This window comes from Hemiscyllium ocellatum, chromosome 43, assembly GCF_020745735.1.
Source record: "Hemiscyllium ocellatum isolate sHemOce1 chromosome 43, sHemOce1.pat.X.cur, whole genome shotgun sequence".
NCBI lineage: Eukaryota > Metazoa > Chordata > Chondrichthyes > Orectolobiformes > Hemiscylliidae > Hemiscyllium > Hemiscyllium ocellatum.
This window is the reverse complement of record NC_083443.1, coordinates 18414135-18438286: the sequence shown is the minus strand read 5'-3', so window position 1 is coordinate 18438286 and position 24152 is coordinate 18414135. Positions and strand designations below refer to the sequence as shown.

The window sequence follows — 24152 nt, the reverse complement described above, 5'->3', positions numbered from 1 at the left end:
TTTTTGAGTCTTCTCCTGCTCCTGCAACTTTCAGCCCCTTTTCACTGTCTACAGTCTACAATGTTCTTGCTGAGCTGCCCAGCTGCTTGGCCACACAGCCGCCCTGAGGTTCCGCGTTTACCTGCTGTTGGCATGTCGATGCATTAACCTCTGGTTCTGGAAAACTTCTCTCATGCATGGATCTAGGACGTCTGCTCTGCACAGCAGAAAATAAAACTATGTGGAACATAGGTCGATATATGGAATTTTCAACAGATATCTTACCATTAATATATCAAAGACCTACACTTTCCTCCATAGATCTTTATTTACTGCCCAAATGTCTTGGTGGGAACTGGATAGAATGTAGCATTACATGAGGTTTTTCCCTTGTCAAAATTTCGAGATTTCTGGATTTCATCCTTCATCCTCACAAAATTACTTCTGGCTATCTCTACCCTTAATTTAACAGTGGGCATCATACCTGTCAGGCTGTGATGTCAGTTGTCTTAAGTAGCTAAATATCTCTTCTTGTTACAGTATCACTGTTCACTTCAATCTTCTCTCTTGCTTTTTGTAATGTTTCCTTTCTAGCTCCTATTGTCTTTGTCTTTTGAGTGTTCATTCTCAATCTATATTCTAACCTCTTTACTTGGTCAAAGACATTGTGAGAGCCTTTTTCTGATGCTGTAAGTAATGCTGTGTTGTCAGTATATGGCAAAGTTGTTATGATCTTGACTGTAATTGTTAGCTCTCTAATTACATCTAGTTCCTTGAATATTTGTTTTATGTACAAAATTGCTGGGATAAGGATGATTATCATTCCATCCATAATATAGACTGAAAAACCTCCTTTGATGAGATGTTTATTGGCAAGACCAAGCATACACTATGATAATGGATGAATGGACACTGTAGTCAAGGAACACTTTAGCGGTCAATGACATTTGGCCTCAGATCTTTGGGTGACCATCCTCCAAGGCGGACTTCAGGATATGCAACAACGCAGAGTCACTGAGCAGAGGCTGATGGCCAAGTTCGGTACCTGTAAGGACGGCCTCAACCAGGATCTTGGGTTCATGTCACACTACAGGTGACCCCAAAGCACTATAAACACACACACACACACACATACACACACACACACACACATACTCGCACGGATTGGTTCACAGGCACACTCATGCACACAAGCTATCAAACACGCGCGCACACTCATTCTCACACGCACGTACACACTCTCTCCCTTTGTCACACACACGTCAATAGGATAAATTTGCATTTGCACATGTATATTTGCAAATACATTCTATTTTGTTCAAAAAGCACACAATCTGTAGGCAGTCAGTCCATGTGAAGTTCTGGGATTTACATATTAATGAATCGAAACCTGCATCCCCAGTCTGAGTGATTAAAGAAATCACAGCAATCCATCTTTGTCCAATACATCAGTTGTATGACACTTTGATCTTTCAGTATTATAGGTAGACGTGGGTACTGCAGATGCTGGAGATTAGAGTCAAGATCAATGTGGTGCTGGAAAAGCACAGCAGGTCAGGCAGCATCTGAGGAGCAGGAGAATCAACGTTTCAGGCAAAGGCCCTTCATCAGGAATGAGATACCTGTGTCCTATGATCCTTCCTCACTAACTACCTGATGAAGGAGCATGCCTCCGAAAGCTTGTACTTCCAAATAACAAAACTTGTACTTCCAAATGGACGATAACCTGGTGTGTGATTTTTAATTTGTTCACCCCAGTCCAACACTGATGTCTCCACATCATTGCTTAGTGAGATGTGTCCTTATTTTACATTACTCAATGGAGAGTACATTAAGTAAACTCACAGGATGTTGAAAGCTTGTTCTTCTTTTATAAGTAATTCATACAAGTTAGAAATTATGTTTAAAAAATTTAACCAGAGCCAACAATCCGTCAATTTATTTTATGATTTGTAACCAGGACTATCAATTAGTACATAAACTTTTGGGTTTCTCATAAGATCATTGGTTTTAAGTTTGCTGGGAATGGCTATCGATTGGTGCTGGCTGTTTGTTGGACATGTTCACTGACATTGCACTGAGGTTCCTGTCTGCTAACACTCCAAGAAGTATAATGTCCCTTGCACAGCCTTTGGGATGGGAGTGAATGGGTTAACAATTGTGTACCTCCTTAGTACAATTGAAGAATAAGTATGTGAGTTAGCTCGCTGAGCTGGAAAGTTTATTTTCAGATGTTTCGTCACCACACTAGGTAACATCATCAGAGAGAGTCTCCAGTGAAGCACTGATGATATGTCCCGCCTCATGAGCAATGCAGTCAATGTATTTAATTCACTGTGAAATCAGATACAGAAAGTGAAGGAGAGTAGGGGAAAGAAAGCAACAAGAGGCAAAACGTTAAAAAGCGTATGGATGTTGTCGTATAATCTCCTCATTAATTACTGTGAATGCTATAAGTTTTAAATTAGTGCAACCCAATATGTCATATTTTTAATCTGCATGTATACTGAGCTCACTTACCCTAAATTTGTTGAGCAATAAATTCAGGACTTCTGAAGTGTTCATGCTATTATTTACTCGGACATTGGTTACAGATCCATAAGCTGGTGTAAACACAGATGTCTGAGGATCAAGAAAAAAAAGACTATAATTATGATTTAAGGGCAGAAATAAAGCAATATATTTAAAACGACTCTCCACTTTTTAAAAGCAGTCTCCATTTTGAATCATTTTGCAGGACATGCTTGACCCAGGATGAGCATTAATTTAAAATGAATGCTTTTCCCATTGGCAAGTATTTAACCTCCACACATTAGGAATAATTGCAGACGTTTTGCCTGCACCTCAGTATGCACATTATGAGCTCATGTCCTGGTGAAGGTCATGAACGATCAACTTCCTGACTCAAGGTAGATTGCTACCACTGAGTCATACTGACACAAAGTAGCAACAACCCTGAGGCAATTCGAGTTTACATTCAAACATATGACTTAAGGGCAGGAGTAGGCCATTCAATCCTTCAAGTCTGTTCCACCTAACCCTAATTCCATTGCACCTTTCAATAAGATCACGGCCGATATGGTTGTAACCTAGCCTGCATTCCTTTTACTTCTGGTAACCTTCCAGCCCTTTGCTTAACAAGAAGCTATCTACCTCTATCAAATATTTAAAGACATCACCTGGTCGAACAAGTTTTCCAAAGACTCATGGTCCTTTTGACATAATCTCCATTTAAATGGACATCCCCAGGTTCTAAATACTCCCATAAGAGGAAACATCCTCTCCACATCTATCGTGTCAAGATCACTTATACGTTTCAATCAAGTCACCTCTGACATTTCCAGTCTCCAGGGGATTCATGCCTAGACTTTCCAACCTTTCCTCATAAAGTAATACTTTCTTTCTAGAATTAGTCTGGTAATTCACTGAGCTGTGCCTGATGTGTTTACATCCTTCCTTAATTGCAGTGATCAATGCTATGCACAAGCACTCCAGATACATTCTCACCGATGCTCCATATCACTGACGTATTCCAACTTTCGAAACAGGGGCAGAAACAGACCATTTGACCTCACAAGCTTGCTCTACCATTCAATAACATCATGGCTGATCTGTTTGTTTTAAACTCTACATGCCTAAGTATCCCCCCCTTAACCACTGACTCCACTGTCTCACAAGAATCCATCCACTCCTCTCTCAAAAATATTCAATCATCTCACCTTCACCGCCTTACAAGACAAAAAAAATCTCTTTAATTTCTGTCCTAAAGATCAATTCCTAATTTTAAAATAGTTTTCAATGGCCGAATAGAAGAAACAGCATATCTATTTCCACAGTGTCAAGACAGTTCAGGATCTTATTCACTTCAACCAAGGCATTCCTCACTCTTCTAAACTCCAGTGGGAACAGGCCCAGCCTGACCAAACTTATCCTCATAAGACAATCTGCTCATTCCAGATATCCATCCAGCAATTCTCTTCTGAATCATCTCCCTACTGTGGTGCTCAATTCCTCTTCTGATAAATTATAGCATTGGATGTAGGTTTGCTCACTGAGCTGAAAGGTTTTGTTACCTTACTGGGTAACATCTTCAGTGGGACCTCATGTAGAGCAATGCTGAAAATTCCTGCTTTCTATTTATATGTTTGGGTTTATTTGGGTTTCTTTTGCCAAACAAAGACACGCACGAGAATTCCTAGAAGCATGGCATTCCAACCGGAACTCTATCAACAAACACATTGAGTTAGATCCCATCTACCACCCCCTGAGAATAGGAACAGGAAGTGACTTCACCACAGGAAATAACATCACCACAGGAAATTACATCACCAACCCAAAGAAACCCAAACATATAAATAGAAAGCAGGGATTTTCAGCATTGCTTCGCATGAGGTCCACTGAAGATGATCAAACGTCTGGAAATGAACCTTTCAGCTCAGCGAGCAAACCTACATCCAAAACCTTAACCTGAGCTACAAATCTTCTCAAAACTCGCTAAAATTATAGCATTTTACTAGCTTTCCTAATTACTTGCTGCACCAGCAGAGAAAGCTTCTGTGATTCATGCACAAGGACACCCAGATCCCTCTGCATCTCAGGGCTCTGCACTCTCTTACCATTTAAATAACATACTTCTTTTTCATTCTTGTTGCAAAAATGAACAATTTTACATTTTCTGACAAAATGCTTCACTTGCCATATCTTTGCTGACTCAGTTAACCTACCGCAGCCTTTTAGTAGCCATCTTATGCTCTCTTCATACCTCAACATTGTTGCATCATTGGTTTGTGTCAAATTGGCCGACTGAACAGGTTAGCTGATTTAAAACATTTTTAAAATTTATAACTATACCTTGTGATTGTAAAAATGTCCATTGATGGAGAACCTGTGCCGTTTAATGCGTTGATTTTCGCACAGCGTGCGACATTTTGATCTGCGCTGTATCAAAGAGCTGGCATCACTTTTTGTTCTCATGAGCTGAGGAACTTCCTCTTCAGAATTGTTGGTCTCAGACTCTGCAGGAAGACAAGGACTAAACTGCAGCTAATACAGAAGCAGTGAGCGGTTCTACAGCTCACTTTCCACTTCTCAGATTTTAGGAAGGAATGAGGAAATAAGTCATAAAAACATTTTAATAAAGGTAAGATTGAAGGATCATTTGTTCTTGTTTCTTGGGTCTTTGGTTCAAGTTCTCAGATATAATGTATCATTTCAGAGTGATATTGTGAGAATGTTGCATTGTTTTCAGTTAAGATACTATTTGCCTGCATTCTGGTGGATATAAATATTTCTAAGGCATTGCACAATGGAGAACAGAGGAGTTCTCCCCATGGTCCTGGCCAATATTTATCCATCCCGAAGAAACATTTATCTAGTCATTATATCAATGCAGTCTGTGAGTTAATGATGGCAAAACTGAGTATTGCAGATGCTGGAAATTGGAGTCAAGAATGTGGTGCTAGAAAAGTACAGCAGGTCGGGCAGCATCCAAGGAGCAGGAAAATCGACGTTTCGGGCAAAAGCCCTTCATTAGGAATGGTTAATTATGTCTATACATTGGCTACTGCATTCACTCTAGTACAAAAGTGGCTATCACAACTGCCAGAGAGAATCTACGCATCATGCATTTTCATTCAATGGCATCACTGTGGCTGAATTCTCCACTAGTACCATTCTGGGGGTTTTCAGTGATCAGAAACTGAGTGGACCAGCCATGTAAATACCATAGCTGGAAGAGCCAGTCTAAGGCTGATGTGGGTAGCTCTTATCCCCCCCCGCACTTGTTTCCCCCACCCCACCCCCTGGCCAGCAGTGTGGGAGGAAGTGAAGACTGCAGATGCTGGAGATCAGAGTTGAAAAGTGTGGCGCTGGAAAAGCACAGCCGGTTAGGCAGCATCCGAGCAACAGGAGAGTCGACATAGTGGGTGTAAGCTCTCCATCAGGAATGTCAGGGTGGGGAGTTGAGAGATAAATAGGAGGGTGGGGTTGGGGGAAGGTAGCTGGGAAGGAGATAGTTAGATGCAGGTGATTCGTTGGAGGGGAAGGTGGAGCAGATAGGTGGGAAGGAAGATGGACAGGTCGGAAAGGTCAAGAGGGCCATGCTGACTTGAAGGGTTGGAACTGGGATAAGGTGGGGGGAGAGGAGATCAGGAAACTGGTGAAGTTGATGTTGAGCCCGTGTTGTTGAAGAGTCCCAAGGCGGACGATGAGGCATTCTTCCTCCAGGCTTTGGATGGCTTGGATCTGGCAGTGGAGTAGGAGGGGAAGTTGAAGTGGTTGGCAACGGTGCGGTGGGTTTGCTTGGTGCGTATATGCTGAGACATTCTGCGTATTGGTGTCCTGTCTCTCCAATGCACAGGAGATCACACTAAGAGCAATGGATATAGTAAATGAGGTGTTTGAACGTGTAGAAAAATCTATGCCAGATATGAGAAGACCTTTCAGGACCTTGGATGGAGGTGAGGAGGGAGATGTGGGTGCAGGTTTTACACCTTTTGTAGAGGCAAGGGAAGGTGCCGGGAGTGGAGGGTGAGTTGGTGGGTGGATGTGGACCTAACGGGGGAGTCACGGAGGGGATGGTCTCTGTAGAACACAGAGGGGTGGGTGGGGAAATATACCTCTGGTGGTGGGGTCTGACTATAGGTGGCAGACATGGTGGACGATAATCTGGAGATTAGTGGGTTGGAAGGGGTGAGGACTGGGGCAATTCTATCCTTGTTGCAGTTGGATGAGTGGGGTTCAAGGATGGAGCTGCGGGAAGTGGAGGAGCAGTGTAAGGAAATATCCTCTACCTGCCTGACTGAGTGGAACACTGAACACACTCAAGAAGCTTAACACCATTTGGAGAAAGTGCACTTGATTAGCACGGCATCCAAAAATATTCAATCTTCATTACCAATACACAGAGGCAATGGGGTGTACCACCTACCAAAGATACTGCAGTAACTCACTAAAGCTTCACCCAACAATACCTTCCAAAATCACCACCACTATCACCTAGAGCGCTGACTAAATGGATTGTCCTTTCAAAGACCTATCATAGGCACAATGAACTGAATTTTCCCTCCTCCTCTTTATTGTATTATTCTATAATAAATTGTTTAAAAAAACATGCTCTAAACACTTAAAGTTGGTTCTAATAAGCAACACCATTGTTTCTTGATTTTGGTGGCACGTAGTGGTGCAGTGATAACAGCGTTACACTGGCAGCCCTGAAGCCCAGGCCAATCTTTTTGGCACATGGATTCAAATCCCACAATGGCTCAATGTGCAATTTGAATTCAATGAAGTCTGGAATAGAAAGCTGGCCCGAGAGTGACCATATAACCACCATCGATCTTGTAAATATAATTAGGTTCACTAACATTCTCTCGGGAAGGAAATCTGCCGTCCTTGCCAAATGTGATTCTAGACCCACAGACATGCGGCTGACACGTCACTACACTCTGGGAAATTTGGAATGGTTAATAAATCCTGGCCTAGCCAGCGACATCCACATCCCATCAACAAATTTAAAAAGTTACATTCAGCATTGTTTCATTTGGGTGTACGGGTAGGAAATCGAACACGAGGTGTATTTCCTTTGACAGAAAATGCGTTATCTGAGGACCTTCATGATATGTAAGTTCAAGCAACTAAACAACATCTTCTCAAGGACAACTTTGGAGTGCCAATAAATGCTGACCACACCACAGTCACCAACATTCCATGAATCAATATGAAACAAAAGTCATAACTTAATTGGGATCACAATCGTCAACAGTTAAGCCCTTCCTTCTGTTAATTCCTTCAGGGAAAGAATATTGCAATTAAACGTGGAGGGACCTTTTTACTATATCCTGCCAGGTTTGTGCCAATCCAGCAAAAAAAAATTGAATGAGAAATAATAAAAGCACAATTTTGAATTGCTGTCATAGCAGGACAAAGCACGAGTACTTATCTGGTGCACTTAAAATAAAGATGCCTGGATTTTTTTTCGCATTATTGCCACATCTGCAGCTTCACCTACCAACAACGCTGCTGCTGCTGCTCATACTTTGTGGCAGATCATTGTTAGTGGTCGATTCTTTTTCAGGTTCGGCTGAGCTGGTGTTTGCCAAGGTCTGCGGTGTTCCTTTCCTACAAAAAAATTAACATGAGAAAGCTCAGGCCAACAATCCATTAGGGTAGAGTTATGAACAAATTAACGTAATTAAAGGTTAACATTGATGGAATCACAGTCGTGTTATAGTTTACACAAGATCAAGCGAGATAAATTGGGAGAGGAATATTTTTAGCAAATAACAAGAGCTCTCACACGCCAACTATTTCACAGCCACTGTTCTAACATTCCTGCTGGTGCAAATAAAAACAAGTTTTCAAAGCATTAGGGAGAAATGTTTGGAGGAAGATGTATCATAGTAGGAATGAGATTGATCACAAGTCACATTGTTGAGTATTTTTAACAGATAAAGAACTCGTTACAAATGGAAAAAGACTTGTTGCTGTGCATCAACCTTTTGGAAAGGCATCCATCCAGAACATTCCAGGAAAGTTATATACAAAATGTTACGGGACATTTGAGAGCTTCTGGCTATTTTAAATGCAACCTCATTGTTAACCACTGTGCCACCGTGTGGGCGGCACGGTGGCACAGTGGTTAGCACTGCTGCCTCACAGCGCCTGAGACCCGGGTTCAATTCCCGACTCAGGCGACTGACTGTGTGGAGTTCGCACATTCTCCCCGTGTCTGCGTGGGTTTCCTCCGGGTGCTCCGGTTTCCTCCCACAGTCCAAAGATGTGCAGGTTAGGTGAATTGGCCATGCTATATTGCCCGTAGTGTTAGGTAGGGGTAAATGTAGGGGTATGGGTGGGTTGCGCTTCGGCGGGTCGGTGTGGACTTGTTGGGCCGAAGGGTCTGTTTCCACACTGTAAGTCTAATCTAATCTAATCTAATCTCATATCTTTGCTGAAGATGCACTACAGGTATTCACAAAACTAAGTTTCAAAATCTGACCCTTGTCTCTCTTTTTAGGAGTAGGTACAGATGTCGATCAGACAGAGGAACATTGGGACTGCCATGGCAAAGTCTCAGCATCCAGATTTCTTTTAATATTGGAACAGTAATAAAAAAAAAATTTTCGCCAACATTTATAGTCTTTTTATATCTGCTCATACATATTTTAAAATTGTTTTTCAGCGGAAACAGTGGGGACTCTTTGGAGTTAGAACATAGAACATAGAAAAATACAGCGCAGTACAGGCCCTTTGGCCCTCGATGTTGCGCCGACCCAAGCCCACCTAACCTACACTAGCCCACTATCCTCCATATGCCTATCCAATGCCCGTTAAATGCCCATAAAGAGGGAGAGTCCACCACTGCTACAGGCAGGGCATTCCATGAACTCACGACTCGCTGAGTAAAGAATCTACCCCGAACATCTCTCCTATACCTACCACCCCTTAATTTAAAGCTATGCCCCCTCGTAATAGCTGACTCCATACGTGGAAAAAGGTTCTCATTGTCAACCCTATCTAAACCCCTAATCATCTTGTACACCTCTATCAAGTCACCCCTAAACCTTCTTTTCTCCAATGTAAACAGCCCCAAGTGCCTCAGCCTTTCCTCATACGATCTTCCTACCATACCAGCCAACATCCTGGTAAACCTCCTCTGCACCCATTCCAGTGCCTCCACATCCTTCCTATAGTATGGCGACCAAAACTGCACACAATACTCCAGATGTGGCCGCACCAGAGTCTTATACAACTGCAACATGACCTCAGGACTCAATTCCTCTACCAATAAAAGCCAGTACACCATATGCCTTCTTCACAGCACTATTTACCTGGGTGGCAACTTTCAGGGATCTGTGTATATGGAGACCAAGATCCCTCTGCTCATCCACACTACCAAGTATCCGACCATTAGCCCAGTACTCCATCTTCTTGTTACTCTTACCAAAGTGAATCATTTCACACTTAGCTACATTGAATTCCATTTGCCACCTTTCTGCCCAGCTCTGCAGCTTATCCATATCCTGCTGTAACCTGCCACATCCTTCCTCACTGTCAACAACTCCATTGACTTTTGTATCATCCGCAAACTTGCTCACCTAACCTTCTAGCCCCTCCTCCAGGTCATTTATAAAAATGACAAACAGCAATGGTCCCAAAACAGATCCTTGTGGAACACCGCTAGTAATTGCACTCCAAGATGAACCTTTATCATCAACTACTACCCTCTGTTTTCTTCCAGCCAGCCAATTCCTAATCCAAACCTCTAACGCACCTTCAATGCCATACCTCCGTATTTTTTTCAGTAGCCTACCATGGGGAACCTTTTCAAACGCTTTACCTTTGTCCACCTCCTTAGTCACCTTGTCAAAGAATTCAATAAGGTTTGTGAGGCACGACCTGCCCTTCACAAAACCATGCTGACTATCCTTGATCACATTATTCCTATCCAGATGTTCATAAGTCCTATCCCTTACAATTCTCTCTAAGACTTTGCCTACAACAGAAGTGAGACTCACCGGCCTATAGTTACTAGGGTTATCCCTACTCCCCTTCTTGAACAAGGGAATCACATTTGCTATCCTCCAGTCTTCCGGCACTATTCCTGTACAACGAGGACATAAAAATCAAGGCCAATGGCGCTGCAATCTCCTCCCTTGCTTCCCAGAGAATCCTAGGATAAATGCCATCAGGCCCAGGGGACTTATCTATTTTCACTCTTTCCAGAATTTCCAACACCTCTTCCCTACATATCTCAAAGCCATCCAATCTAATTAATTGTGACTCAATATTCACATCGGCAACAATGTCCTGTTCCTGAGTGAATACTGACGAAAAGTATTCATTCAATGTCTCCCCAATTTCTTCAGCCTCCACACGCAACTTCCCACTACTATCCTTGACTGGACCTATTCCTACCCTAGTCATCTTTTTATTCCTGACATACCTATAGAAAGCCTTTGGATTTTCCCAAATCCTACCAACCAAGGACTTTACATGTCCCCTCCTTGCTGCTCTTAGCTCTCTCTTTAGATCCTTCCTGGCTATCTTATAACTCTCAATCACCCTTATTGAACCTTCACGCCTCATCTTTACATAGGCCACCCTCTTCCCTTTAACAAGGGATTCCAATTCCTTATTAAACCACACAACCCTTTCCTCCCTGCCTGACAGGTACATACTTATCAAGGACACTCAATAGCTGCTCCTTGAACAAGCTCCACATATCGATTGTGCCCTTCCCTTGAAGCCTACTTTTCCAAGCCACGCATCCTAAGTCATGCCTCACCGCATCATAATTTCCCTGCCCCCAGCTATAACTCTTACCCTGCAGTGCACACATATTCCTCTCCATCACTAGAGTAAAAGTCATCGAATTGTGGTCACTGTCCCCAAAGTGCTCACCTACCTCCAATTCTAACACCTGGTCTGGTTCATTACCCAGAACCAAATCCAGTATGGCCTCGCCTCTTGTTGGCCTGTCTACATACTGTGTCAGGAAACCCTCCTGCACACATTGGACAAACACCGACTCATCTAACGTACTCGAGCTATAGCTTTCCCAGTCAATACCTGGAAAGTTAAAAGTCCCCCATAATAACCACCCTATTACTTTCACTCTTCTCCTGAATCATCCTCGCAATCCTTTCTTCTACGTCTCTAGGACTATTAGGAGGCCTGTAGAAAACTCCTAACAGGGTGACTTCACCTTTCCTATTTCTAACCTCAGCCTAAATTACCTCAGATGGCGAGTCTTCACCCATCATCCTTTCCACTGCTGTAATACTATCCTTGACAAGCAATGCCACACCTCTCCCTTTTTTACCCCCACCTCTGATCTTACTAAAACATTTAAACCCTGGAACGTGCCACAGCCATTCCTGTCCCTGTTCTACCCATGTCTCCGTAATAGCCACAACATCGAAATACAGAGCACTGGAGCCAATGGCAACCACTTGCCTGTATTTTATCATTTAATACCACAAATATATTGTTGCATTTCAGTTAAAACATGACAGAAATGAAACTGAAACCAACCCATAAGTGTGATTCTTACTTCCCCACACAATGAGAAATAAAACCAACACAATACCACATTTATCCTCTCAAATCAGATTGCAACACTCTTCCACTCTTCAAACACTCTTATAAGATCTATAGGTTGTGTTTGCCCAAAAATATATTACTAAATCTGATATGTAATAAAACAATACTTGCAAAGTTCTGACTGCAGTAAGATAAAACCAGTAAATGTCTACTGTGCAGTATACACTCTTTGAACTATGAAGTGTTGCATGCATTTTACAATTTTTTTACACTGGCTTCCAACAACCAGATATCAGAAAATTATGCTAGCATCTATTCTACCTGGTATTTTGGGGCCAGTGGTTACATTGGGCATTATCCACTGGAAGTGATGGCAGATGTTGAATATGTTTTCCTGACATTACGATTGAGTATATATTACCATCATGTAATGGGAAAATTTTGGACCAAATATTTCCCGATATAAATTGCTCACAATGTTGGATGTTTGTAACCCTGCTGCATTCCTGATGACCACTATTCCTTTGTTATGGCTGCTGCTGGCCATTTGCCATTTAAAGAGACTTTTTTGGATGCTTAAGTGATCAATTCACTTTGCCTGGGAAATCTGAGCCTCTCGTTAACAATATTTCCATTTTCTGCAGGTTCCCTGGAGACAGTTGGCCATGCTTACTGTTTGTACAGGTAATGATTTCTCTGCTCCCTGATGTGTTGAGCTTCCTAACAAAGGTGGACAACCTGGAAGGAGCAAAGCTGTTATTACTCGGGTCGGGAGCAGGACTGCAGAAGTTAAATTCCATCTTGCTAAATCTGCAGTGAGATCACTCCTTTCCATCAAAACTGTACATTCAACAAAACAAATTGCTGGTTGCATAACTGACTTCTTACAAATAAAATGCCTCTTTATGGCTCACTTGTACAAGCCGGTCTGTAGTCCTGATCGTAGCAGTTTGGAGCCCGAGAAACACATACGTTCATTATCATCGTGCATCTGAAGTCTTATTGGTCTTCTTAGTCCCCAGGATATGTTCAAAAGGCCCTCAATGATCAGCTGTGCTTCATCCTAAAAGAAAGGACAATTAAAAAAAAAGTCATCAGAAAACCGAGGTATGATCTCCTACCCTATAGTTCAATACTGCGCTATTCAAAACAAGACATCCTGCAGGTTTGACCTGACCTCACCTCACATCCTTACCAGGGACTGAAGGCTCCTGTGACTGTTTTGAGATGTTTAACATGATAATTGCTGAACCAGGGTTCAAGGTGAAGAAAATTCTGATGCATCTCTGGATAGGTTACTCACGAGTTGATGAGAGAACATCCCAATGAAAAGCACAAATTGTATCTAGAGGGCATAATGTCATAGAGTTGTACTGCACAAAAACAGACCCTTTGGTCCAATTTGTCCATGCCGACCAGACTTCCTAAATTAATCTAGTGTTTGGCCCATATCCCTCCAAACCCTTTCTATTCATGTACCTATCCAGATACTTTTTAAATGTTGTAATTGTACCAGGTTCCACCACTTCCTCTGGGCAGCTCATTCCACACACGCACCACCCTCTTTGTGAAAAAGTTGCCCCTAAGGTCACTTCTAGATCTTTCACCTCTCACCTTAAACCTGTCCTTCAGCAACTGTTTGTGGAAAACCCTACTTTCTTATAAGAAAAACAAAGGCTGGAATGAGTTAAGGTTAAAATTGCAGAATTAAACGAACAGAAAATGATTTTTATTTTATTATCTGTAAAGCTTTAAGACAAGGCAACTGAAGGGAAGGTCTGGTTTTCCAAATCCCAAATGTGCTGGGTAGAGTAGAATGGGAGAAGCGTTCCTTCTCGTCAAGGGGACTGACTTAAAATAGTCCACAAAAGAAACAAGGAGAGTGAGAGAAATCTTTTCACTCAGCGAGTAGTTAGGGTGGAAGTATGATGGAGGTTGGTTCAACTGAGGCCTTCAAGAGGATGTTGCATGTTTAATAGGATGCCACGCATGTAACTATATGGAGAAGAAAGTAATTATTCAGCAACACAAAAGTTCTCCCACACGTAATTTGGACAGAGGAAGTGTACCCTGTAACTAACAGAAAGTGACACAATGGAAAGAACACCAAAGCCTTGGGCCCATGGCTTTGTGAATTGACATGCCCTTGTTGGCTATACATTGTCTACATGTTCAGGCTGATTTCATTGTGACATATAAGAAGCCTGCTTCCTGCAGCTTTCCAGCTCTTCCAATGCTCCATGGAATCCCACCATTAAATCTCCTCCCTCTACCATGCTTCCCTCAGTGACTCAGTCCAATGAACCCCAGCCCCAGGTGTGAGCATCTCCATTTACTTAGAGATCTGTGGATTGCGGGTAGAAATAAATGGATCATTATCTGAGTGCCAACCAGTGACTAGTTGGGTACCACAGGGATCAGAGCTTAGACCCCAGCTATTGACAATATTGTTTTTAAAGATGGAACTAACTGTATAATGTCCAAGTCTGCAGGCAATACAAAGTTCGGTGGAAGGGTGTACTGCAGGGATGATACAGTGATGCTTCACTGAAATTTAAATAAGGTGAGTGAGTGGGCAAATGCATGCCAGACGAAGGGTCACGTGGATCAATCCACTTTAATCACAAAAACAGGAAAAATGATTATTATCTGAACAGTGATGATTGGGAAAGGGCAGGGTGCACTGAAACCTAGATACCTTAGTATTAGGTGAAAGTAAACATTCGGGTACAGCTGATGGTGGAGAAGGCAGATGTCAATGGAATGCTCCCCACTTGTCTGCAGCTCCAGCAATATTCAAGAAACTTGACACCATCCAGGGTTATGCAGCCTACTTGGTTGAGACCACATCCACAAAGAGCCACTTCTTCGACCACCAATGCTCAGTTGCAGCAGTGTGCACCTTCAAAAAGGAGCACTGCAGCAATTCACCCAAGGGTCCTTAGACAGCACCATCAAGACCCACAACCACTTCTATTGTGAAAGATAACCTGCAGCAGAAGCAATGGGAACACCACCAGCTGCAAATTCCCTCCAAGCCACTCATCATCCTGACTTGGAAATCAATGTTCCTTCAGTGACAGTGGGTTACAATCCTGGAACTCACTCGCTAACTCCAATTAATCTGTTCTAGTGGTATCTGAGGGATATAAATTGACCGGGCGCTGGGAAAATGCCCTGCTCTACTTTGAAAAGTACCACAGGACAGGAATTTTGACAATTGCCTCAACTTGATTTGACTTTTCATTCAAAAAGCCACATCACTAATCAAGCTGGCAGAATTCATTGAGTATTTGCAATAGTTTCAAAAGGGGTGGCACGGTGGCACAGTGGTTAGCACTGCTGCCTCACAGCGCCAGGGACCTGGGTTCGATTCCTGCCTCGGGCGACTGACTGTGTGGAGTTCTCCCCGTGTCTGCGTGGGTTTCCTCCGGGTGCTCCGGTTTCCTCCCACAGTCCAAAGATGTGCGGGTCAGGTGAATTGGCCATGCTAAATTGCCCGTAGTGTTAGGTAAGGGGTATGGGTGGGTTGCGCTTCGGCGGGTCGGTGTGGACTTGTTGGGCCGAAGGGCCTGTTTCCACACTGTAAGTAATCTAATCTAATCTAATCTTAAAGAACACAGTTAAAGAAAAGGGGACATTAATGTTATCAGAATCAAACACAGAAGTTGCTGGCAAATCTCAGTAGGTCTGGCAGCACCTGTGGAGACAAATTAGAGCCAACGTTTCAGGTTCAGTGACCCTTCACTGAAAGTAGCCAACGTTAACTGAATGATCAAATCCTCAAGAGCAGATTGAACCCAGAGTCTTCTGACTCGGACAGGAGAATGCCACCAGCTGAGCTCGGCTGAGAAATAAGCTGGACATTTGTTTTCCGACACAGCTAATAATGGGTATGGGTGCAGCTGAATAACTGGGGCAAAGGGATTAGCGGAGGAGTGACCTTATCCACTGCAACTGTCCCTTATAAACCTGCTTAGCTTACCAAATAGAAAGGAATTGGCACAGAACTTTGCTAGTCCAAGCCTGAGTCTGTTTAATCCCTCGCGCCCACCGCTCCTGTGGGCGGCACGGTGGCACAGTGGTTAGCACTGCTGCCTCACAGCGCCAGAGACCCGGGTTCAATTCCGACTCAGGCAACTGACTGTGTGGAGTTTGCACGTTCTCCCCGTGTCTGCGTGGGTTTCCTCCGGGTGCTCCGGTTTCCTCCCACAGTCACAAAGATGTGCAGGTCAGGAGAATTGGCCACGCTAAATTGCCCGTAATGTTCGGTAAAGGGGTAAATTTAGGGGAATGGGTGGGTTGTGCTTTGGCGGGTCGGTGTGGGCTTGTTGGGCTGAAGGGCCTGTTTCCACACTGTAAGTAATCTAATCTAATCTAATGTACCTTCCTGATTACAGAAAATTAACAAAATGAAATAAAGGCACAGAATCAGATTTAATTCTGACTGCTGTGGAGAGCAGTGGTGATGCCTGACCATTTTGATCTTTCACAGACAAATAACATATAGACAAGGAGGAGGAGGTGCCCAACAGTCCCTGCTCCACTGTTCAATAGGATCATGGTTTATCTGCTTGTCACCTCTGTTTCTGCCTGCTCCAATAACCACTCATCCCTTGCTTCACAAAAATCTATCTACAATTAAAAAAAAAACAAGGAATCTGAAACAAAAACAGAAATTGCGAGAGAAACGCAGCAGGTCTGGCAGCATCTGCGCAGGGAAAGCAGTGATGACGTTTCGGGTCCAGTGACCCTTCTTCTCAAAATAGTTCTGAGGAAAGATCACTGGCCCCGAAACATTAACTCTGCTTTCTCTCCACAGATGCTGCCAGACCGGCTCAGAATCTATCTGGCTCTGTGGTAAATGTATTTAAAGACTTTGTTTGTAATGCCTTGTCAGGAGGAAAGTTCCAAGGACCCATGTCCCTCTGAGATAAAATCAAATTCACGTAATCTCAGTTTTAAATGGTTGACCCTTGATATTTTAAACAGTGAGCCCCCCTACATTCTCTCATAAAAGGAAACATCCTCTCCAGGTGCAGTCTGATTATACGTGTTTCAATCAAGACACCTCTTACTCCTCAAATCTCCAGCTGAAGCAAATCTAGCTGTCCCCACGAAACAACTCACTCATTCCAGATATTAATCCAATAAACATTCTCTGAACTTCTTCCAAGAAGAATTTTCATTCTTCCTTAAGTAAAGTGAGAAATACCGTGTATAGTAGATCTGCTGCATTTCTGCAGCACTTTCTGTTTTTAAGTCAGATTTTCAGCATTTGTAATTCTTTGCTTTTTTTAAAACTTACTTTCCTATCTATCTTTATGTCATCAGCAAACTTGGCAACCATGCCCTTCATCTGGGCAAGGTGGCCCAGCGGTTAGCACTGAAGCCTCACCACCCTCAAAGGGAGCCGGTGTGTGTGTGTGTGTGTGTGTGTGTGTGTGTGTGTGTGTGTGTGTGTGTGTGTGTGTGTGTGTGTGTGTGTGTGTATGTTTTGTACATTCTCCCCGTGTCTGCTTGGGTGTCCGCTCGGTGCTCCAGTATCCTTCCACAGTCCAAAGATGTGCAGGTTAGGTGAATTGGCCATGGGAAATACAAGGTTACAGCAATTGGGTGGGATGCTTTAAGGAGGGGTGGGGTGGACTTGATAGGCTGAATGGCCTGTTTCCACACTGTAGGGATTCTATCCTTCATCCTTGTCAATTATTTCAATTGTGAGTGGTTGAAGTCCCAACACTAATCATTCTGACATAGCATTACTACTGTGTATATTTGAGTTGGATGTCAATAAGGTATAATAGGAGAAAGTGAGGACTGCAGATGCTGGAGATCAGAGCTGAAAATGTGTTGCTGGAAAAGCGCAGCAGGTCAGGCAGCATCCAAGGAGCAGGAGAATCAACATGCTCATGCCCGAAACGTCGATTCTCCTGCTCCTTGGATGCTGCCTGACCTGCTGCGCTTTTCCAGCAACACATTTTCAGCAATAAGGTATAATACCCATGCTTCAAATCTGTCAAAGTTAATTGTGTTTGAAAATTTGGCTAGGTTTGGACAATGTAATTTTGCTTTATACTGATACTTCCGAGTAGCATTTTATGTCAAAAACACACTATTGACAAAGGAAATTTTGATCCAACTGGTCATTTTAATGCTTATGCACTTTCCAGGGAGGAATTCTAGCCATTGACTCCCAGCCACTCAGATTATAGACTACTTGCACTGAGAGAAACCTATATTTTAAGAAGGAGCTACAGCGCAGACTACTCTGTCTCTATAACCACTGGAGCTGTATTCTAGTCACGTTTGCGCCATGTGTTGGCAGCTTACACTTCGGAACAAAGGACTTCCAGAAATAGATCAGAGCACTCCGGCTACTGATAAACCCTGGAATCTCTTCATTCCTGTCCCTGTGATACTCGGAAGAACACCGGAGCCACAAAACAGAGTGGCCAGTACAACATATTAAAACATACCTTACAGCACAGTTTCTAAGAAATTACTTTGCTGTACTCAAACACCAGTGTCTCACTGAAACAATGTGTACAGGGCTCATGCTCTTGCAGAGTCATGGAGACTTTGAGGACTTCTAAAAGTGGAAAATGGGATCTGATTACAGGATTCCTGTCTACATCCCCATGATGTCGAACTTTTGCTGGCGTGGGAGACCATTCCCAACACAATCGGTACTCCTGTCGGAAGGAGGCACCTTGCACTGCCTGAATCTTTTGTGAAGTCAGGCCAGCTTCTCAAGGGAACGTAGTTCATGGACTCATAGAGGAGTCATGAATCACACACTGGATGCAGGAACCTTTGGAAAGATAACTTCAAAGGTCTTGGTCATGCTCTCCATTCCAACTCATGATCCCTACTGCTGCAATGGCCTAACGTCCTGTCCATGCCAACCCACGCCCTCACCCACTCTCATGGCCCTTCAGTGTGGGTTGAACAACAGGAAGCCCTTCAGCCCAACAAACTTGTTCTGTTACTTAATGTGATGATGGGTGATTAAAGGCTTAAATGCCTTTCTCACACACTATGCTCGTAATCCTTTGCACCAATGATAATCAGAAATCTATCAATCTCTCTCCTAAACACTGAGCTTCCACAAGGCCCTCTGTGGTATGGAATTCCAAAGGTACACCACCCTCTGAGTTAAAAAAAAACCTCACCTCAGTTCCAAATGGTATCTCCCTTCTTTTTATATTGGGGACCCTGGTTCGAGACTCCCCTATCCAGGAAGAGCATCTTACCTAGATCCACCCTGTCTATCCCTCAAAGTATTTCATAGGCTTCAATGAGATCACCTCTCATTCTTCAAAACTTTAGAGAATACAGGCCCAGTTTGTCCAGTCTCTTTTCATCAGAGAATCCTGGCAACAAGTCCGATGAACCAATAAATTTTTTAAAAACCCGAAATAATTGCAGATGCTCGAAATCCTGAGCAAAAACTAAAAGCCCAAGAGGGTCTAGCCACATTTGTGGAGTAAAGTTAACATTTCAGGTCTGGTGACCCTTCTTCAGAACATGACTGAACCTTGTTGCATCCCCTCTGTGGTGATTAGATTAGATTAGACTTACAGTGTGGAAACAGGCCCTTCGGCCCAACAAGTCCACACCGACCCGCCGAAGCGCAACCCACCCATACCCCTACATTTACCCCTTACCTAACACTACGGGCAATTTAGCATGGCCAATTCACCTGACCCACACATCTTTGGACTGTGGGAGGAAACCGGAGCACCCGGAGGAAACCCACGCAGACACGGGGAGAACGTGCAAACTCCACACAGTCAGTCGCCTGAGTCGGGAATTGAACCCGGGTCTACAGGCGCTGTGAGGCAGCAGTGCTAACCACTGTGCCACCGTGCCGCCACAATGATACTAGCCTTTCTGTGGTCAGCTGATCAAAACTGCACACTGTGTTCCACTTGTGATCTCACCAAGGTTCTATACAACAGAAGAAAGAAAGTGTTACTCCTGTACTCAAATCCTCTTGTGATAAAGGGTAACATTCCAGTAGCCTATCTTTCTGCCCTTGCAAGTTTGTCTTCAGTGACCGACTGACAAGGGCACCTCTTTTCACATCTACATTTCCAACCTCTTACCATTTAAGAAATATATCTGTTGGAGGCGGGGTTGGGGGGGGGGAGGGATTATATTGTAAGGGGTGAGAGCTAAAGTTCTAATATTTCACCAAAGGACTGGGATGAAGTTTCAGAGAAGATTAAAAAACCCCCTCACCACTGGGCACCCCCGTGTCTGCTCGAAAGAGATGCTGAAAATTCAGGCATGCGGGACCCATTATGTGCCATTCATTCATCCTAAAATTCGGCTGAGAGGGGTGGGGTGAATCACTTCTGGCATTTATGAAATGTGCATCTACTCAACTAAGAAATGAATCCATTCTAATCTCAGACACGTTCACCTCTGCTCCACATCACCAATTCCTTTGTAATCTTTAACCATGATTCAACCCAGGTATGTTCTGTCGTTAATGCCATGATTTCACTGTACAGGATTTAGACACAGGGCTGAACTGCTTTCCTCTACTGATCTTGTATCTTAATTACTATTAGTTCTTTTAATCTGTACAATTACTCAGTCCACGTGAATGGATTTGCTGAAGTGACTCTACTATGTGCCTGAGTAGAGCTTCACGTGTTCACATTGTTTGTTTTGGACAGGTGAGTAACACAGCACATGCTGGGCAGTGTACAGGAATAGTTGAAACAGTATCCAACTGCAGAATTAAATAACTTACTCAGCAAGGATGGGTCGCTCAAGTTAGGAAGTCTCCTGGCTTGGAACACCCACTATGTGAGGACCAAATTCCCTGAGAGACATGGTTTTCGGTCTGGGGAGAAGGGGCTTAATAGGATGGAGTCAAGATAATGTCCTCTCCGTCACAAACACTAAAGACAAAAACTTAATCATTTCATTTTTGTTGCTCGTTATTTCTCTCAGGCTCCCTGATGAAGGAGCAGCGCTCCAAAAGCTAGTGCTTCCAAATAAACCTGTTGGACTATAACCTGGCGTTGTGTGATTTTTAACTTTGTCCACCGCAGTCCAACACTGGCACCTCCACATCATTGTTATCTGTTGGCTGACAAACTTCTCAAATTTCCTAACAAAAATCTTAAACTAGTTAAATATTCGAAGATAATTCAAATTCATACATCACTCAGTTAACTCAATATCTTTGCCACCAAGCAGGAAGTCAGGATTCACATTTCATCAAACATCAGGAATGACATCCTGTATGCTATTGGAACTCTAAGCTCTCTTTTCAGTTCAGTGTATTTAAAGGACTTCTGTATCCTTAAATACATCTGAAAGATGAGAAGTCTGAACTTCTGATGGGTAATTTCCAGGGCTCTCAGTGAAAGTCTCTGACTCTGAGCTAACATCAGAAACGTTGAAAACTTTGGTGACTAGGTAGTTACTCAGGAACCATTAGATAAAGAAATCCAGGCATGTACTACCTACCTAAGTTTCGCCTGACATTCTCTTCCATTCTACTTCCATAACCACCAGACCAGACCGTGGCCAACCTACCCACCCGATCACCTCACCCCTGCTGCACTCCCTTCCCGTCACCTCATCTACTTAGCTCACCCACTCTACTCAGTCACGCACTCATCAGTTCACTAACATTCACAGGGGAACTTACCTCATGGCAGTGAGTGCCATAAAAGGGAATGGGGAGAGAAGGATTTCTCCTCAAAGTTACAGGGGAACTCTCTGTTTGACGGTATTTCTGAAGAAATTGTGCTTAAAAACCCAGCCAGAAATGCAGAACAACATCAGGATGGCAGAAGTTCAAATGAAATAGCGATCCAACAATAGTTAAGAGCTTTGCAGAAGATCTGGACTAATAGGTTCTTTTCAAAATCAAGTTAATATGTTAATCATGACATAAAGTCAAAATCAATTTTACCAAAACAGCTATTGCATTCATATGCAGTCTAGTCGTACTATCATACAGCATGGAAACAGATCCTTCACTCCAACCAGTCCATGCCAACCACAATCCCAAATTAAACAAGTCCACTTTCCTCTGTTTGACCCAGACCCCTCTAAACACTTCTAATTCATATACTTATCCAAAAGGTATTAGATTAGATTAGATTACTTACAGTGTGGAAACAGGCCCTTCGGCCCAACAAGTCCACACCGACCCGTCAAAGCGTATACCACCCAGACCCATACATTTTACCCCTTCACCTAACACTATGGGCAATTTAGCATGGCCAATTCACCTAACCTGCACATTTTTGGATTGCGGGAGGAAACCGGAGCACCCGGAGGAAACCCACACAGACATGGGGAGAATGTGCAAACTCCACACAGAGAGTCGCCTGAGGTGGGAATTGAACCCGGGTCTCTAGCACTGTGAGACAGCAGTGCTAACCACTGTGCCACCGTGCCACCCACACCACTGTGCCACCATGCCGTCCACTAGGTCTTTTAAACATCATAACTGTATCTGCATCCACCACTTCCTCTGGAAGTGCATTCATGAACCATTCTCTGTAAAAAAAACTGCTCCCCATGTATTTTTAAAATGTTTTCCTAGTATCATAAAAATATGCCCCAAGTCTTGAAATCCCCCACTCTAGAGAAAAGACACCTGCTATTCACCCTATCTATACCCCTCGTGATTTTCTAAACCTCTACAAGATCACTCCTCAACCTTCTACACTCCAATAAAAAAGTGTCAGTCTATTCCTAATCTCCTTATAACTCCAACCCTCAATTCCTGGCAACATCCTGGTAAATTTTTTTCTGAACCTTCTCCAGTTTTATAACATCCTTCCTATAACAGGGCGACCAGAACTGAACACATTACTCCAGAAGAGCCTCACCAATGTATGTGTAAAGCTATACAAGAGAAGCAGGTCTTCAGAAAACTGGATAAAGTCCTCCAGGGATCAGTGGACTGTAACTGACTGATAAGTTAACAGAATTTGCAAAAGGCTTAATTTATCTGGGTAATACATAAATACAACCACATAGTATTAATGCCTAAAAGTTGTCATGGAAACAGCTACAACAACTGTGAAAATGGACGATCAATGCTCAACTTTCATTTGACTTTAAGATTTGAGACATTCATGGACTTGAAAATGATTTTAAATGGATTCTGTTGACCTAAAATGGCTGCTGTGATCACCTGACAAACTCATACATCCCTCATGGAATGTACAAATACTGATTGCCAGGGAATTGTCATGTTTAATCAAGAAGCACCAAAACTCAGTGAGATGTCAAAACATTTGAATTTCTTATTTTTCTTAATGTTTGAATTGTATGTTCACACGCCGAAGGTGAAAGTCACTCTGTGGCGGAAAGGACACTGGCACAATACTTGAGATATATAAACAAACTATATTTTAGAAGTATATGTTACTGATACTGAATAAAGTCAGAATATAGAAAGACACACACACACAAAAGTAGGGATTAAATTTCACTCTTGCAAGATCAAATTCTAAATAAAAGCTGTAAACTGCAACTGCCTTCACTTTCCTCTCTGTACAAGGTAATGCTCCTCCACCCTTGTATATAAACTCATTACTTGTGTTTTATGTGTGTTCATTGTCGTGTTTTCTCAGATTTAATAGGTAATCCTGTTGACCAAGTTTAATTGAAATTCAGTAGCAACATGCCAGAAAATAAATCAAATATGAATTTTTAAGTATCAATGATGAACTACATTAAACACAAAAATTCACTTGAAGGAATTTGATTGTGACTCCTTTCTTTCCTCTCTCCCTTTGGAGATTTTGAAATTTTGTTGGGATATATTACAGAGCTTCTAGTCATTGTACATTAGCCATTATTCACATGCAAACTTTGTGACATGGAGGTCAAACTTGCAATTAAAGGATCATATTACAGCAATACACGAAGCTGCCCTCAAAGAATGGCCTTCTGTGCAGGTTTCTGGTTAGGAGCACAAAACTCTTGGCAATATCGCCCTGCCCACACCAGGTGTACTGGGGCTGGTCGAAGGTCAGCTGCCTGCTGGCTGGGCCCAGCTTAACTCTGTACTTAGTGTAGGTCAAAACTGGAACCTTCCTGATCTAAGTCTGAACTACACACTGCATCAATCCAGCTTTGGTTTC

General features: G+C 43.0%; 1 protein-coding gene across 2 annotated transcripts in view; it reads right to left on the bottom strand.

The window, feature by feature from the left end:
• The window catches only part of rassf4a (Ras association domain family member 4a), a 265979-nt gene that overhangs the window by 10977 nt on the left and 230850 nt on the right, over positions 1–24152 (bottom strand). For both annotated transcript variants that reach the window (XM_060854241.1, XM_060854243.1), the window contains 4 exons: positions 12936–13084; positions 7988–8097; positions 4831–4994; positions 2500–2601 (listed from right to left, as the gene is read on the bottom strand). In XM_060854241.1, coding sequence (XP_060710224.1) covers positions 2500–2601; positions 4831–4994; positions 7988–8097; positions 12936–13084 — 525 coding nt within the window. The remainder of the gene's footprint in view (positions 1–2499; positions 2602–4830; positions 4995–7987; positions 8098–12935; positions 13085–24152) is intronic.